The sequence below is a fragment of the Magallana gigas genome, chromosome 7 (genome assembly GCF_963853765.1).
Source record: "Magallana gigas chromosome 7, xbMagGiga1.1, whole genome shotgun sequence".
In the NCBI taxonomy this organism is placed as follows: Eukaryota; Metazoa; Mollusca; class Bivalvia; order Ostreida; family Ostreidae; genus Magallana; species Magallana gigas.
In genome coordinates this window covers 25,063,092-25,079,778 of record NC_088859.1, presented here as the reverse complement: position 1 = coordinate 25,079,778, position 16,687 = coordinate 25,063,092, and the positions used below count along the sequence as shown (strand labels likewise).

Here is a 16,687-nt window from a genome sequence, read left to right as displayed (position 1 = left end):
GACCCTAACCCTAACCCTAACCCTAACCCTAACCCAACCCTAACCCTAACCCTAACCCTAACCCTAAACTAGCATTCACCAGCAATAATGTAAAATATCACCACAAGTCTATATATCAATTGTTTGTTTCATACCTACACAAACTGTCGCTGGTTGGCCATCTATTGTAATATCTGGCAAATCGATCTCATCGAAGCCTTCCTTACACTCGCATTCATATAATGAACCAAGAGTGCTTGTAGCTAACGTTACCGTTGCAAAGTTATCGTTACCATTATCATCACATTCGGCATTGTCGGGACATTCGCTATCAAGAGAACAGAAGCCGAAAGCGTCAACCTGAATGGAGTAAAGTAAAGCGCAAAATACGAAACATTGAATTCCTCGCATTTTGCAGCCCACTGACAGATAGAACAATTTTAATAGGAGCTTGGACTTTGGGTAGTTGTGTTAAACAGAATTGTGACGTAGGTCTGTCTATTTCATTTCTGGCCACTCAGCCATGGCTCTTTGAAATCAACAAGATTTGTCTGGCTTTTGAGCTAAGACTACGCATTCTGTATAAATTTCAATTAAAACCGGCGTCATATTTAACTTGTTCTGACGCAAAAAATAGAAGTCACATCCTACCGAAAGTCCAAGGTCTTGTTAAAATGGTTCTAATGAGGGGATCCCTGGGTGTACCGTTGTAACATCATGCCATATGTGTATTTATATGTTTACATGCATCTGTAACTTCTGCTATGATCGGGGGAAATTAATTAACAAATAAGATTTGATCACAAACCCGTGTACCAAATGAAAATGTAATCAAATCTACATACACGTAACAGTATTCAGGCCATAGTGGATATTTTACCGTTAAAGGTCAGACGCGACCATCTTCAATTTTTTTCTATCCCCACAATGTAAAGATTTCAGCTATGTAATTCCATAATTATATTTTCATGTTATATCATTTTTAAATTTAAATTGTAAATTTAATTGAAAATATATACTATCATCACTTTTTTTTTAAAGCATTCGAATGCATTTCGCATGATATTTGAAGGAAAATTCTAAAATATTCTAGCTCCCAAAATAGCCTGGAAATATCCCCTTCAATTTTGGGGAAATAAAAGGTTTGGTTTAAAGGTTAATAAATAAGGAATAATAAATCAAGGAAAATTCTGTAAAATGGAGGAAGTCCTATTGTGTCCTTAAACATATGTCATAGAAAGTCCTGCTGAAGAAGGGTACCTTACAATGCTTTACTATAGAACCATTTTAACAAGAGCTTGGACTTTGGGTAGATGTGTCAAACAGCAATGTGACGTAAGCCTAGGCCTATCTATTTCATTGCTGGCCACTCAGCCATGGCTCTTTGAAATCAACGAGATTTGTCTGGCTTTTGAGCTAAGACTACGCAATTGGTTCATATTTCGCTTGAAACCGCGTCATTTTTAAATTGTTCTGACGCAAGAAATAGATAGCCACGTCCAACCGAAAGTCAAAGGTCTTGTTAAAATGGTTCTATTTACTGTAGACGTACTTTTGTCCGCGTGGTATTAATTTACGCTATGAACGCGGGCACAGATTTTCCGCGGAATTTTTTCCTAGTGTACTTAAAGTGCATTTTGGAATGAAATTTTAAAATTGCATTACATGAATAAGGATAATTGGAAGTTACTACATTCTATACAAGTAACACTTGCATATACGTGTACCCAGTGTACATCATTTTTATCTATGCAAACTGTCAAATTTGTATTGAGAATTCACTTGATAAATAATTTAATCTCCTAAAGATTTGAATTTTCTGTAAAATTACTTGCATGAAATTTAAATTTCTCCCAGCTTGAGATAACGGCACGTGTCAGACGACAAATAGCCCCAAGCGGGTGTGTCTTTCAATGACCCAATTAACTATTCGCTACGACCCGTGTTTTTACTGCAATTTTTAGATCCCTTTGTGCTCTGACTTTTAAGTAATAAAACTGATCAACTCATAATTTAAACTACATGTGAACCCATAAATTGACAGTTACTATTAATTAAAGTTGTGGTGTTTCACAAGACGATTTTAGCCAGCGTCGTAACATCTTGACGGCTAACTAATGACTACCGATCAGTCCACAACCGATAATTACTGTTCACAGTGAACAGTTCTTACAATTTAAGTCTAAAGTTGGACAAATTCTAGGTAATGAAAATCACTCAGAACCAAATTTAATAATAATTATTCAAATGATTTTTTTTTTCATTCAAAGAATCCGCGTAAATTTTTACCCGCGGATTAAATTGATATTGTGATTCCGCGGAATTATGACCCCGTGGAAAAAAATACGTCTACAGTATATAAGCGTTTGATTCCCGAACTCGATTCGTTTAATTGTAAAATGAAAGCAACAACCATGCAATAGGATACACAGAAAGTGAATGTGTGAGTGTGTTAACAAAAAGTATATTTGTCATTACAACAGGTAATGAAATTAAAGAATCACGTCATTTTTTTTTTTTAGTTTTCAATAAGAAAAACTAACTATTTTTTAATTTGTTTTCGACGAGGATGTATTGTGAATTCGTGAATGAAGGACACGAAACTTTAGCCCCAACGACTTTTAATGATTCCATGGTTTTTCAAATTTATTGGTAGCAAATTAAGTTAAAAGGCGACTTTATTCGTAAATTTTCATAATGTAGAAAATAAAAACAAGAAAAGATTGAGTTCAGTATACACGTGTAGAACAGGGAAGAAATTAAATTACAAGCTATAAACCGCATAATAAAAATTTAATAATTTCGAATTCATGGCAAATATATTTAAAAGTCGTGAGTCGCACAATCATTTTTTTTAAAGATCTGTAATCATTGCCATAATGATAGCTTCGTTTGAAACTGTCAACTTAAAAGAATGAAAAATATTTACCAACACAGCACATTTTGGTATTGTAATACACTTTCTGAAATAAAAGTTTATCTAAACAAAAAAAGAATCGAAAGCTAGCGAAAGATGACAAGCGGTTTGGTTAAAGCACGACCGCATATTTTTTTCACTTATCCATGATTCTTAGAATAGGTAATTCCAGGGGAAAAAAGAACGCACAGCGTAGATACTATCGCCAGAGGGGAGCAAGTCATGTCTCAAGGCGTTTGGGAAGTGCAATGGTGCAGGTGATACTCAGTACTATCCGATTAACCCTTATATTACATACAGTACAGGGGGTCTCAGAAATCTATCTATAGCGAGAGATTTGTGGAAAATGTTTTGCTTCGGGAGTTGGTACTATTCTTGTATCTGTACAACGAATCGCTGCCGCAAAAATGTCAGCATGATCGAGTGACCTACAGGTAGGGTCGAGGTCAAATATGGATAAAAAAAAGACGCAATGCAAGTATCATAATTTGATCAAATTAAGTGTTTTAGATAGTTCTGTTTATTCATTGTTCGAACTATTTTTTTTATACTAAAATACATGTATAAAAATGTACGATTTAATTTGTATCATTATTTAAAATAAAATATTCCATAAATAGTCCAGACAATTTATTGTTGACATTAAAACTTTTTTTTATCATAACATTGTTAAAGTAACTTAGTTGACTTGTAGCCTATATTAAAAGTCTAAAAAATATCACAAAGATTAAGTTGAAATAAAATAAAAAAGAATAAAAAAGTATGTACATGATGCAAGGAGATTTAAGAAATGAATACATTAATAAAGATTTAACTTTAGAAGAGAATTCAGTATTCTTTTTAACAATTTTGAATCATGGAAATAATGAAATCATAGAAAGGAAACAAGGGGAAACTGAAAAATACATGCTTATTAGGATACCTACATGTACAAAAATATGCTGACTTCAAATTTTCAACATTGAGCGAATAATGTACATGTACCATAGAAACAAAGGGAAGTAATTATTACCTTGGCGTTATCAATACTATGTGGGAGCCAATCAGAACAATTTATAGTGATTTTTAATATAGATATCTTCTTATTACATTTTAGAAATTTATACATGTTTTCCAATTAAAACTTCGGTTTTATACCTATTTATGATTGCATTCTGATTATTCCATAGTGTAACATAACATAACAGTTTGTCGTCTGCTTACTGCTACGTTATGGGTAACTTACTATAACTCATAGTTTGTTTGTTTTTTTGTTATGTTTATGAACTGTAAACTCTAAATTAAGATACCAATCTGAATAAAGAGAGTCTAGCATATCACGTAATCATTTAGTTTTTGTAAATTAGAAGTGTCGTTGTTTATGTACAGAAGTATTTGTTATACCCTTGTAAAACAGTTACTATATATCTCTATACGAAAAAAATTCCAGCATTTTGACTGTTGGACTGGAACTGTTGGATTCACCGTAAACAATCCCCAACGCGGGGGGAGTCGATAAAAAGTAGGGGGGAGTCGATTTTCTTCGTTTCGGAGACGGAAGGAAATTAGGTCACGCCTTTTGTTGGTATTTATAAGAAATATTTCCATTATATACCACACGGAAGACAGCAATAGTCAAACTTTGTGTCGGTCATCGATTTTTGGAAAACAGAATGCATGGTAAAAGTGCTTCAAAATAATTTACTAAACTTATGAATTTCAAAGATTTTCATCAGTGCTTTATTACTTGATAAAAAAATATGGTGCATTATTTTATTATCACCGTTTTATAATAATTTAGTAACTATTTACTAGGATTTGATTACCTTACTTTCATATAAACTGCCATTGCACATTTTACGATAAATGAAAATTATGAAAATTCATGTACCGGTATATTAATGCAAATCTTATGAAATTGATTTTGATTATGCAATAAAACTATTCATTATTAGCATTTCTCTATGTACTTTCAATGTGACACACATGACATGCATTAAATTTGTTTGTATATTCTATTGATTTTTTAGAGTCCGTTTTCCTGTCAAATAATAGTACAATGTAATAATTATGCATGTCTAGACACTATCTTTATTTTATGAAAATCAAACTTGATTCTATGTTTTATTGACAAGGAAGGACAATCTAACATATACTACAAGTACAATCTAACATATACTACAAGTATACGTTAAAGTAATCATTCAGCTTAGTGGCCCATGATGCGTAAAAATAATTTACAGTTTGGACGAAAGGTCGCCATACTTTATATGTAGGCCAGCGTGTAATATATAGAACTTTGCCTCGTCATGTTGTAGAGAAAGTTTAAAAGACAAACCATTAGGACGTTTATATACAAAACAATCAAAGACGATGGCAACATGACGTTTAGGGTTGATAATTAGGACTGATATCTGAAAATATACGTCACAACGGTTATGTATAAACACATGTAATAAGAGAAGCTTTGCTATAAATTTTTACCGCGGATATTTTTGGAAATATTTATGAAAATCATGTGACTCACATGATCTGATATTATGAAAGAAAATTGGCATGGGTCTGAACCATACAGAAATTCGTCTTTATCTCATGTACTATTCATCCATAAACATGTGACCGTTTGAGGAAGCTGAATATCTACACATGATGAAAAATGTTAAAAGATATAAACAAAGGCTTTTACACATACCAGGAAGAATCAATTAATTCGTCTACATGGATATAAGGAAATAATTAGAGATATTCAGGTAATTTTGCAAGTGTTTGGTTTTTTTTTTTATTTCCGAATTATGTAGTACATGTAAATACTTCTATTGCTGAAATCTTAGTAACAATCAAAAGGCATATTCTTGCTATCAATCATTATGGGACAGGGTATGTTTGTACAATGTATACACAGCACAGACTGGGGTGTCTTATTGCTTACATTTAAAAATTTACGGAAACCCGTTAGAGATTGAAATGAATGTATTCAATACAGGTGAATACCACTCTAAAATGTCATGAAAACTTATATAAGTACTTTAATTATCACCTTTCCATATTTCAGTTTGACACTGAATGATTTAAAATTCATTGTAAATTAATCCACAATTTACATGTTATTAGATATTAATCTAAATATTTTCTTTACAATTGACGCGACTTGTGTTCATTTTTATATTTAAAGATATGGATAAAGATGAAAAAATGTTACAAAGCCCTAGGAACTTTAATGTTGCACGACAAATATTTCGAATAATTACACAATCAATTATTATCAGATATATGGTTACAATATATATTATTTTTTGATGAAAGAGTTTCTTCCTTCCTCTGTGTTTCAGTTACATCTTTCAGATTGTGAGGTTTGAAACACCCTCTTGGTCAAGAAGTATTGAAATACAAAAAACTTCAAATCTGTACACTTTTGTGATGAAGGGGTGGGGGGTGGGGAGGGAGGGTTAGAAAGTCATTTACCGGTGATTGAATAAGTGTACATCATATGATGTTAGTACCAAGTTCGTGGGGGCGGTAAATACGAGCCAAACGATGTCTACGAAATCCACAAAAAAATGAATGATGATTTCAAAGTTTTCTGAATCACAAACCATCCGTTTGAAACAATTTTTTTTTACAGAAAAGCCGAATAATAAACAATTGCAATTTGTATACTGTCGTGTAGACAGGAGATCAGAGGGATGTCTGCAAGACATTCATGCCCGATTTCTTGACCCAGAATTCATCTATCACTTTCTGTCGAGTACTCTGAGAGGTCATTAACAAAGCCTCACTCTATATTCTCCAGGGAGTTCAAATCCGACCCATGATAGTATGTGTGCGTTGTTTGATTTCCTATAATCAAAGCAAATATCGAATTTTTTAAAGTTAAAGTACGTTTACAAAAGTATGTGTCGATGGCAATTTTAAACGAGGTATAATAGCCTGGAAGAGAATAAGGAGTTGATATTCAAGCTTTAATCCTCGAAGATTTTTTTGTGAAAGCTATTTCCTTTAAATCGCAATTAACGAAATATCATTTTTAAAAATTTGAGCGTCTATTGATTTATTCATAAAATAGATAAATATCAACATTTACAAGTCAATGTGAGAGAGAGAGAGAGAGAGAGAGAGAGAGAGAGAGAGAGAGAGAGAGAGAGAGAGAGAGAGAGAGAGAGATATTTCTTAAACATGAACAGGATAATTAAACACACTCTATAAGGGACTTGAAACCTATTCTGGTGGAATGAACAACAAATTGTATCCTGTCTGATGTCTTCTGTTTGTTAACTGCAATAAAAACGAAAGTTGAAAATTATTTCCTCTCAACGTGTAGATGATTAATATTTAAACTTATCTTTAAAATGGTGGGGGTTTTCATTAAAGATTCTACCCAATTATATGTCATGCGTTCTTTATAAGTATTGATATTATTATATTGCAATATCTTCCTCAACACACAAAAAGCATCACCTCAACGTTCTCTCTGAGGACAAGATAAAGATCTTACCTACATGTACATATCTACACTACCTAGCGCCAAATTTCGACAAAAATAAATAAATCATGTTTTCTTATCAGGTGAAATACCGTTATCGGCAGGCTTATACCCCTTGATATGGCAAGTTTTGACCCAGACGAATCAGAGCCTCTATTGAAGAGGACGGGAAGAGAGGGGGCCAACATGGAGGCGGAAAAGAAACCATCGAGTCGGCCGATGAGCCGCCAGCAGCTGGTGGTGGTGGGGTGCATTCTGATGTGTGAGCTCTGTGAACGGCTGACCTACTACAGTGTCACCGCCAATGTGGTGCTTTTCTGCACCAACACATTGAAACTGGAGAGTACCACAGCAGCAACTGTTTCGTTGGTCTTCTCCGGCAAGTGTCTTTATTTTCATTTGACATCTTCTTATAAGTAGTAAATACTGAGTAGAATGTATAATACATAGAGAAAGGTTACACAATTTATTATCATTATTTAAGACTTTTTGGTGAAGGGCATGGAGTTTTTGTTTTAGGGATTGGGTGGGGTAGGGGTAGATAAGATAAACGCTGTTTTTTTTAAGTTACTGATTGAAGTAGAAGCAAAACTATATTATAAGTCTGGTACGTTCAATTGCCACCATGAGTCGGTTTTCTAGTGTCTTCAAAGTCCTGCAATATGCCTGTATGAACAGGTGCTATCGGACCTCGCCCAGTCTGTTTTGTCGTGTGTTGACCTCTTACAGTGCTATGCTTCAGAGGAATTTACAGAGTTATTGCTACCATTCAAACTTATCACTTGCATATCTAGCCGATTTTAGCCACAAAATGTTGAAATCTTCACTCTTAAATAAAACAGAAATTTCGTCTTGCGTGAGTAAATATCTTGACCCTTTTCTAAGGTTAAAAATAAATCTATGTTAAGTCAGATATATTCGACCCATTTGATTTGTATTTGAAATCTTAAGATTTTAAATAAAGTGTCAAGTAAAGAATAATGACCTTAGTTAACATGTATATCTACTAAAATCAACAAATGTTGAAGTGGTGTTTTTTGGTGATGGTCAAATTTAAACAAAGATAAGACTGTATCAACGTTATCTACCCTAAATACTTTAACTCACGTTTATCTGCACATCATGTGACTTCCTATAACCAACATCAAATAACCGGCGAACACGGGTAAGATGGAAGCTGGGGATGACGAAAAAACGGCTCTAATCTCCGTACGAGGTTGGGAGGTGGGGGAACCGATCGCCCGTCCCTCGATCTGGAGGGGTAAACAAGTGGTGCTCGTGGCTTGCATCCTCTTCACGGAACTGTGTGAGAGGTTGACCTTTTATAGCGTGACCGCTAACCTGTTGTTGTATGGTACCACGGTACTAGACTTGGAGTCCACTACTGCTACCTCAGTGAGTCTCTACTTCACCGGTTAGTTACCACAGGTCAAGGGTCAGCTATCTGTATCGATCGTAAGATTCTTTCAAACTTATATTTTTTTTCTTTAAAAAAAAAATTCATATGCCAACTTCTAGTTATGCAATAGTCATGTGTTTTATTTGGCTGGGATTCTCAGACTTTGCTCCATGCAAAGCAACGCAATCTGTTATTTACTGTACCAGAGAGGTTAAGAGATGTTAAGATGTTACTATATAGAAAACTTGAGTTATTTTAGAGACTGTGGAATTTTGCAAGACATAATATTGATTAATGATATGTAATTTTGGGCCTTCGTAAATTCTGACCGAATTGTCTGAAAGTAGTTGACATATGAATGTGCATATGAAGATGAACCATACCCATCAGGGTATTTTGCTCTCATTCCAGTTCATATTTAGGAATTGAAGTCAATGATAATCTTATCAATTATCATTGAAATTGCAACGAGTTACAAGTAAGTTTTGCAAGGGGTTGACCAACAGAAACCACATATGAATAAAATACAGCTGCCATTACTTTAACTTTCCTTTCATTTCGTAGGAACTGTGTTTATTATCCCCGTCATTGGAGGTTATATAGCAGACACTTTAGCGGGAAAATACAACACAATTCTAGGATCGGGACTTATATATGTGCTAGGTAAGTTTAAATGGCAAAATCTCAAAATCACTGAAACAGTGCTACAATTTACAACAGTGCTAGCATTCATATATACAAGTGGACGCGCGCGCAATGTACGTTTTCACTAAGAGCCATTTTAAGATTCAAGATCTTTTGGTGTGATGATACTATCTATATAGTTTACTCATCAAAACAAGCAGTCATATATTAAATACATATTTTCTCAGCTCATCTATATTCAAAGACTGTCGAAGATAGTAAGGGCTTTTTTTTCCTAAGGGCTGTCGTATTGTTTTAGCCCTGCCTGTTGCGTTCAATGCATTCATTTCTATGGAAATTAACCATAAGTAGGACCCGCCTTCATCAAATTGTACGCCCAAAGTCCAAGCTCTTCTTAAAACGGCTCTAATGCTATTCCAAGATTTCTAACTTTAATAGTGAGGATTTATTTATCAACAAGTTTCTAACTTTTTTTCTTTGCAAACTTTAGGCTTGTTTTTGTTGCCGACTTCAGCGTTCGATTACACGGATTTCTTTGGCACGGATGATGATGGTGTACCCTTCGACCTGTCCACAGTAATTTACAATATTCATATTTTCCATTGTCATGGTTTGTAATAACACTACGAATCAATTTGAAATGTAAAGTTTAATACAGTTCAATAATGACAAAGATTACGTATTGTTGTGCGTGCATAATTTTACGAAATGAAAATAACGTTAAACTGTCAATAAATAATATTTATTCGTACAAATGACGAAAATTGTTACTTAAAAAAAGGTAGCCTTATAAGGAATCATTCTTTAAATATTATGAGGTGATCATTACGGTCGGAGTGTAATCAAATTTATCATTAAGGATTCTGGGCCTTAATGGATTTGATTATGCCCCGATCTTAATGATAAAAATATTCAAAGAATGATTCCTTACTTCTTTAATAATTCATTTATGGTATAGAACTGTCATACAAGTAACCAATAATATACCCCATGTTTTCAGAGTATGCGCAGAGTTTACTACTTTATGGGACTCGTTTTCGTTGCCATAGGAACCGGGGGTATCAAAGCAAACGTCGGACCATTTGGCGCGCAACAAGTTGAAGATCTTGGACCGGAAGCTGTACAATCTTTCTTTAATTGGTACGGTCCCTGTGCGTCTACCCCCCCCCCCCCTTAAGAACCCAACTCACCGTCCACTATGCATAGGGCTTTTTTCTATGTATATTGAAAAAGACGATAGCAATGCTATTTTGCCCTTCGATATAGATAGAATAAAATACATTTGTACAAACAACATTCAGTATAGGACATACCATTTTATCAGGCCATATATAATATCATATGCATGTAGAATAAAGTGGATTTTCCGTGTACTTTCTTTTATTAACAAAAAGCAAAAGTGAAGTCACCAGTACTTCATTTTTATACCCCCCGCAAACAAAGTTTGGGGGGGTATATAGGAATCACCTTGTCCGTCCGTCCGTCTGTCTGTCTGTCTGTCTGTCCGTCTGTCTGTGCAATCGTGTCCGGTCCATATCTTTCTTATGGAGAAACATTGGAAGTTCTTACTTCACACAAAGATTGCTTATGACCTAAGGGTGTTTCATGACCTTCACCCAAGGTCATTCGGGCAAGGTCAAGGTCACTGGCAGAAAAAGTGCAAAATTCGTGTCCGGTCCATATCTTTCTTATGGAGAAACATTGGAAGTTCTTACTTCACACAAAGATTGCTTATGACCTAAGGGTGTTTCATGACCTTCACCCAAGGTCATTCGGGCAAGGTCAAGGTCACTGGCAGAAAATTGCAAAATTCGTGTCCGGTCCATATCTTTCTTATGGAGAAACATTGGAAGTTCTTACTTCACACAAAGATTGCTTATGATTAAAGGGTTTGTCATGACCTTGACCCAAGGTCATTCGGGCAAGGTCAAGGTCACTGGCAGAAAAAGTGCAAAATTTGTGTCTGGTCCATATCTTTCTTATGGGGAAACATTTGAAGTTCTTACTTCACACAAAGATTGCTTATGATTAAAGGGTTTGTCATGACCTTGACCCAAGGTCATTCGGGCAAGGTCACTGGCAGAAAAAGTGCAAAATTTGTGTCCGGTCCATATCTTTCTTATTGAGAAACATTGGAAGTTCTTACTTCACACAATATTGCTTATGATTAAAGGGTTTGTCATGACCTTGACCCAAGGTCAATTGAGAAAGTTCAAGGTCATTGTTTCAAAAAAGCTAAATTCTGTCTGTGTCATGTCTTGTTTTAATGGAAATATTAGAAGTTAAAAATTAACAGTTTTCAAAAATAAAGCAGTTGTTATTTATAGTAAATGGACAGTGAAATAGATTCATCCAATATTTTCTATAATAGCAAAAATACACGCGTTATGATTTTTTTCTTAGCGGGGGGTATCAATTGTGAGCTTGCTCACAGTACCTCTAGTTTTGATTTGATTTATACAGGTTTTACTGGTTCATTAACGCCGGCTCGTTCATTGCTTTCCTGGGTGTGGCGTACATACAGCAGAACGTCAGCTTCAGCCTGGGTTACCTCATACCCTTCATTTCCATGATAGTGGCCCTCGTCATATTCGTTGCCGTCAAATCCAAGTACAAACAGACTCCTCCTGGAGGTGAGTCTTCGTATCAAGCCCACGGTCCGGAGTCGTCATAGCTCTGTCCATATGTTGTAGAATGCCAGGAATGGCAATTTTTAATTTGTCTTTTACCTACTGATATTTACATTTTCAAATGTCTTTGACTGTGGTAACATTACGAATCAATTTTGAAGCTTACAGCCCAATAACTTTATAAAAGATGAGTGCCACAGAATGGGCGTGTCTTATAGCATAACCGAAAACGGTATTGGCTACACCGCGTAGTAATACATGGCATGTGCTACATGAAAAAATAGCGGTTTTATAAAATGTTATTTTAAAGTTTTTAAATGGGAAAAAATAAAAGTAATAAGGAATCATTCTTTAAATATTATGGGATGATAATTTTGGTCGGAGCGTGGTCAATCTATCATAAAGCACTTCGGCTTTATTGGATTTGACCACGCCCCAACCGAAATTATCACCTCATAATACCTAAAAAAAAAAAATAACTTATTCCTTAATTCAGGAGAGGACATAAACACGGGGTCTTTTATTAGAAATGATAAATTCTCTTAATCGTATTTCAAAGCTTCTTGACAAATAAACTGGGTTTATTTTTATTTTATTTTTTAGGTAGCATAATTGTCGATTCGCTTGGCGTTTGTTGTGATGCTGGATGTAGGAAGTTTGACAATGCGCGAAAAAGCAATGGAGGAAAGTATCCAGACGATTTCGTTACCGGTGTCATCGCTGTTCTGCGGGTTATTCCAGTGTTCCTGTTGATTATTCTTTACTGGGCAATATATTCTCAGGTAAAACAAAAGTAGTCACTTTGATTAATGGATTAAACATTAAATGGTGAGGTGAAATTTTAGATTTCCCCATTGACTGTTGAGGCTACAATCATCAATTGCAATTGCCGATAGTTCCCAAGCCAGTGTTTAATGCAAAGTTCAAAAGATTAATGTTTTTTATTTGAATTATAAATATGTGTATATTATAAAATTATATGTATTTGTGAATATATCTGTGTATATAGTCTTTTTTTTAACGATTTTGTAGATATTTATGGTTTGAAGAAAAAAATCAACAGAGAATTAAATTTCTAAGCAATGAGGAGAACGTTTTGTTTATTGTTATTTATTTTCCATTTCAGATGCAGTCGACGTTTTTCTTACAAGGCGAACGCATGGACGCCAAACTCGGAAGCGTGATAATGCCTATAGCTGTATTGAATGTGTTCAACACGATCATCATCTTAATCCTTATCCCCATCATGGACAAAGTCGTTTATCCATTTTTGGCTAAATATAACAGGAGCCCCACTCACTTGCAGAGAATCGGTTAGCATCATTTACATTAAAAAAATCCCAAAAAATACCCAACAAACAAAAACATTAAACACGGAGGGAAGTTCCAGTAAATATTGATTCACATGCAATCAAATGTAGAAAAAGAAAAAGATTTTATTGGATATCTTTTGATATTTTGATTGACTTTTTTCCTTCAGCATGCACTTCTGTTAGGAGATGTTTCAAACTAATCACAATGAGTTTTAATAGATTTTTGGGAGTTGATTTTCAACTCTCCTATGCAGTTACTTAGACAAACCGAAAGTGAAACAGTGTTTATACCTCAGCACAAATCACTGCTGCTGACAAGACTTAGTTCTTGAAAATAATTGATGAATTCTATGTAATGTATGCTAAAGCATTGTTTTTCAAGAAAACATATTTATAAATACCTTGAAAATAGTCAGATTTTAGATGGTACGAACATTTTTTTGTAGTCGTATGTATTCCTACGCCAGAGTCTGTCTCCGTAAATCCTTGTCGAAGATTAACGGTGTCAGCCGAGCGTTTGGTTGAACGAGACTAGAGTTCAATATTGCTTGGATCCATACAATTTTCGAGAAATATTTCTATCACCGATACATAGTTTGATTGAATTAATTTTATCTTTGAATATTATTTAACATTATTCAAATGGGGGTTTCTCGACATTCTTGTCGAAAAAGTCCAAAAATTCATATTATAAAAATGTGCGTAATTCAAATTAGAAAATACATGTACTTGTCATGCAAAATAACATATCATTTATTTTAAAATAAATAAACATCGACAAAATCAACTCCTCTCAGTTCCTCAGTACTTTGATTATTGTATTGTAGGCTTGGGGTTTGTCTTATCAGCTCTGTCGGTTTTAGTGGCGGGAATTTTGGAAATTTACCGTAAAAAGGACATCGAAGAAAATGGAGTCATTGAACAAAAACTTTCAGGAGATACATTCAACGCCTCGAGTATTTCGATATTTGCACAAGTTCCACAGTTTGCCCTTGTAGGAGCCAGTGAGGTGTTTGCGAGTGTTTCAGGTGAGTAGCATTCAATTTGCCAGATGGGCAGGTCCTAAGAATTTTTTGGGGGTAACTTTACTATGTGAGATAAACTGATAAGTTTGAATTTTCCAGAAAGGGGAGGCTCCCCTTTCAACTTCCACCCCCAGACCCGCGCATGCAGGCCTGCGGGCAGTAACACCTACCTTTTTTCTACTATATATTCCTTTTGCAAAATTGAGACTTAGACCAAACGTTTAAAGTGTTTTGGCCTCAAGCAAGCTGCAGATCTATAGCTCTACGGAGAAATTTTGAAATGTTTAAGACTGTCCAAAGATCTAGTTATTTATGTCTACTAAGTATGTACTGTCACCAGAGAGCATAGGATTGGAAGAATTTTTTGAAAGTTAAAAGTTTTGAGAAAAAGAAAAACCAAAAATAAACCTTTATAAATACCCTTTCTCGGCTTAGTTTTACTTTTTTCAATTAATATAAAATTAATTTTTTGTGCTCATGGAGTATGTATGGGATCTTAACAGGGATGACCTTTTTCACTAACAGAACCGAACGACACGTAGCATTAGGGGAGGGTTGGGGCAATTTTTTCCCTCCCCATATCTCAGCCAAACTTTGATATTTTCATTTTTTTTATTTAAACTCAATTTATCATCTTTACGAGAATGTTTTGAAATAGGGACGGATTGTTACAAAGTGTATTTTGAATAGAGGTGATTTCGGTTTTCAGGTTTTGTTGATACTCTCTTGTTGCTATCTCCCCCCCCCCCAAAAAAAAAAACAACAACAAAAAACAACCCCAGTTAATACTTGTACTTTTGTTATAGCGTTGAGTGACTTTTAGATGTTGTCTAGCGTTCACTATTTAATATTGCAAGAATTATCACAATTTATGTGTTCATTTCATCAGATAACATATAACCAGACAGGACTGTAATTAAAATTAGAAGTATTTTTGGTACAACTAACGTATGATATATAATTATTATGTGCCGATACTCAACATATCACTAAGAAAACAGTGTATGGAGCTACATGTATTATATTTTATAGAATAAGCAGCTGTAAATTATATACATGTATATTTATTAAGTTAGTCATTACTACGGCCGATGTCACTATTAACTTTTTGAAAACATTATTTTATGTTTGTTTGATTAAAAGGCACAAACAAAAAAAGTTCGATACGCCATCGTGGCATTGTGTAGATGAAGGCGACATTTATCTAATAAAGAATTAATTTTTTTTTTTGATAACTTGTTGTTAAGAATTTGCTCTAGAGAGGTTAAGCTTTTTTTTTTAAAGCTAAACTTGTTCTCAACAGGCCTGGAATTTGCCTACTCCCAGGCGCCATCTTTTATGCAAGGATTGGTGATGGGTCTATTTCTCATGACGTCAGGAATTGGAAACTATGTGTCTGAGGCAATTCTTGAGATAGTCAAAGAGGTCACAGGAGCTGACCCTCCAGGTTAGTACATTAGGTTCTCTTTCTTTCCTTCTTTTGTTTTATATATTTTTTCTTTCTCACAGTCCGGCAATATTTTGAGTTTTGTATTATTGACCTCAACCAGAATTCTGAATTATTTTCTATATAGCCTGTGTAACATTTATAGATGACATATGTTTCAAATCGGACATATTTTTCAGATGCCTGGTTTCCAGAGGAAATGAACGACGGAAAGACAGAAAACTTATTTTTCATGTTAGCCGCCCTGATGGCAGTGAACACGCTAGTTTTTGTCGTTGTGGCTTATTTTTATAAGTATAAGGCACCGGAAGAGACTCAATACCTAGAAGCAGAAAAAGTCGTCGATCCGGATAAACCGCCGCCGTATGAGCAGACGACGGGTGGTTTTCATGAAAACCACGGTTATAGTGAGCATCCGGAAAGCACAAGGTTATGAAAAACCACGAAGCAGCATCGAAAGACGTTTGTAATATTCCGTAGAGATATTACTTTTGCCTTTAATAACGTTCAACAAAAAACTGCTGCGAGTTACTACTTAAAGTAATAACAACTTCGAGTTATCTTTCTTTGAAATGTGTTGGCGTTTTCTCATATCTGAAATCCGACAATGTGGTGCTTTACTAGCATTAGATTAGAGATACAAAAGATCGTCATATCTTAAAACAATATTTTATGATTTTCAAAGAAGAAATCCATCTAATTGATTTGCATGAATACCTGTATGAACATTATTATTATCTTTTATTGAAATACAGTATTTCGTCGTGTGCTCATCAAATTGTCTTCGATTCACTTATGATTTTTGCTTGTTCGATATATTCATATTGTTACAATAATATGTAACTTAGAGGAACATTCATTAAATAAACTCAT

At 34.6% G+C, this 16,687-nt stretch overlaps 1 protein-coding gene across 2 annotated transcripts; it reads left to right on the top strand.

Annotated features, from left to right (window-relative positions):
* Nucleotides 1-5,435: 5,435 nt before the first annotated feature.
* Nucleotides 5,436-16,687, top strand: LOC105348980 (solute carrier family 15 member 4). Of its 2 annotated transcripts, XM_011458604.4 has the most exons (11): nt 5,436-5,625; nt 7,439-7,734; nt 9,319-9,417; nt 9,890-9,975; nt 10,400-10,539; nt 11,863-12,032; nt 12,633-12,811; nt 13,156-13,342; nt 14,170-14,370; nt 15,671-15,814; nt 15,994-16,687. In XM_011458604.4, the coding sequence occupies exons 2-11, from the start codon at nt 7,476-7,478 to the stop codon at nt 16,248-16,250; spliced, it is 1,722 nt and encodes a 573-aa protein (XP_011456906.3). In that variant the 5' UTR covers nt 5,436-5,625; nt 7,439-7,475; the 3' UTR covers nt 16,251-16,687. The 2 variants fall into 2 exon arrangements, with proteins under 2 accessions (XP_011456906.3, XP_011456907.3); XM_011458605.4 differs by lacking the exons at nt 5,436-5,625; nt 7,439-7,734 and adding an exon at nt 8,451-8,769.

Excerpts from the sequence above, each read along its gene's own strand:
- LOC105348980 (XM_011458604.4), top strand. The coding sequence starts at position 7,476 with ATGGCAAGTTTTGACCCAGACGAATCAGAGCCTCTATTGAAGAGGACG. Across the intron at positions 12,812-13,155 it reads ACTGGGCAATATATTCTCAG|ATGCAGTCGACGTTTTTCTT; the intron begins GTAAAACAAAAG and ends TTTCCATTTCAG. Across the intron at positions 15,815-15,993 it reads CACAGGAGCTGACCCTCCAG|ATGCCTGGTTTCCAGAGGAA; the intron begins GTTAGTACATTA and ends CATATTTTTCAG.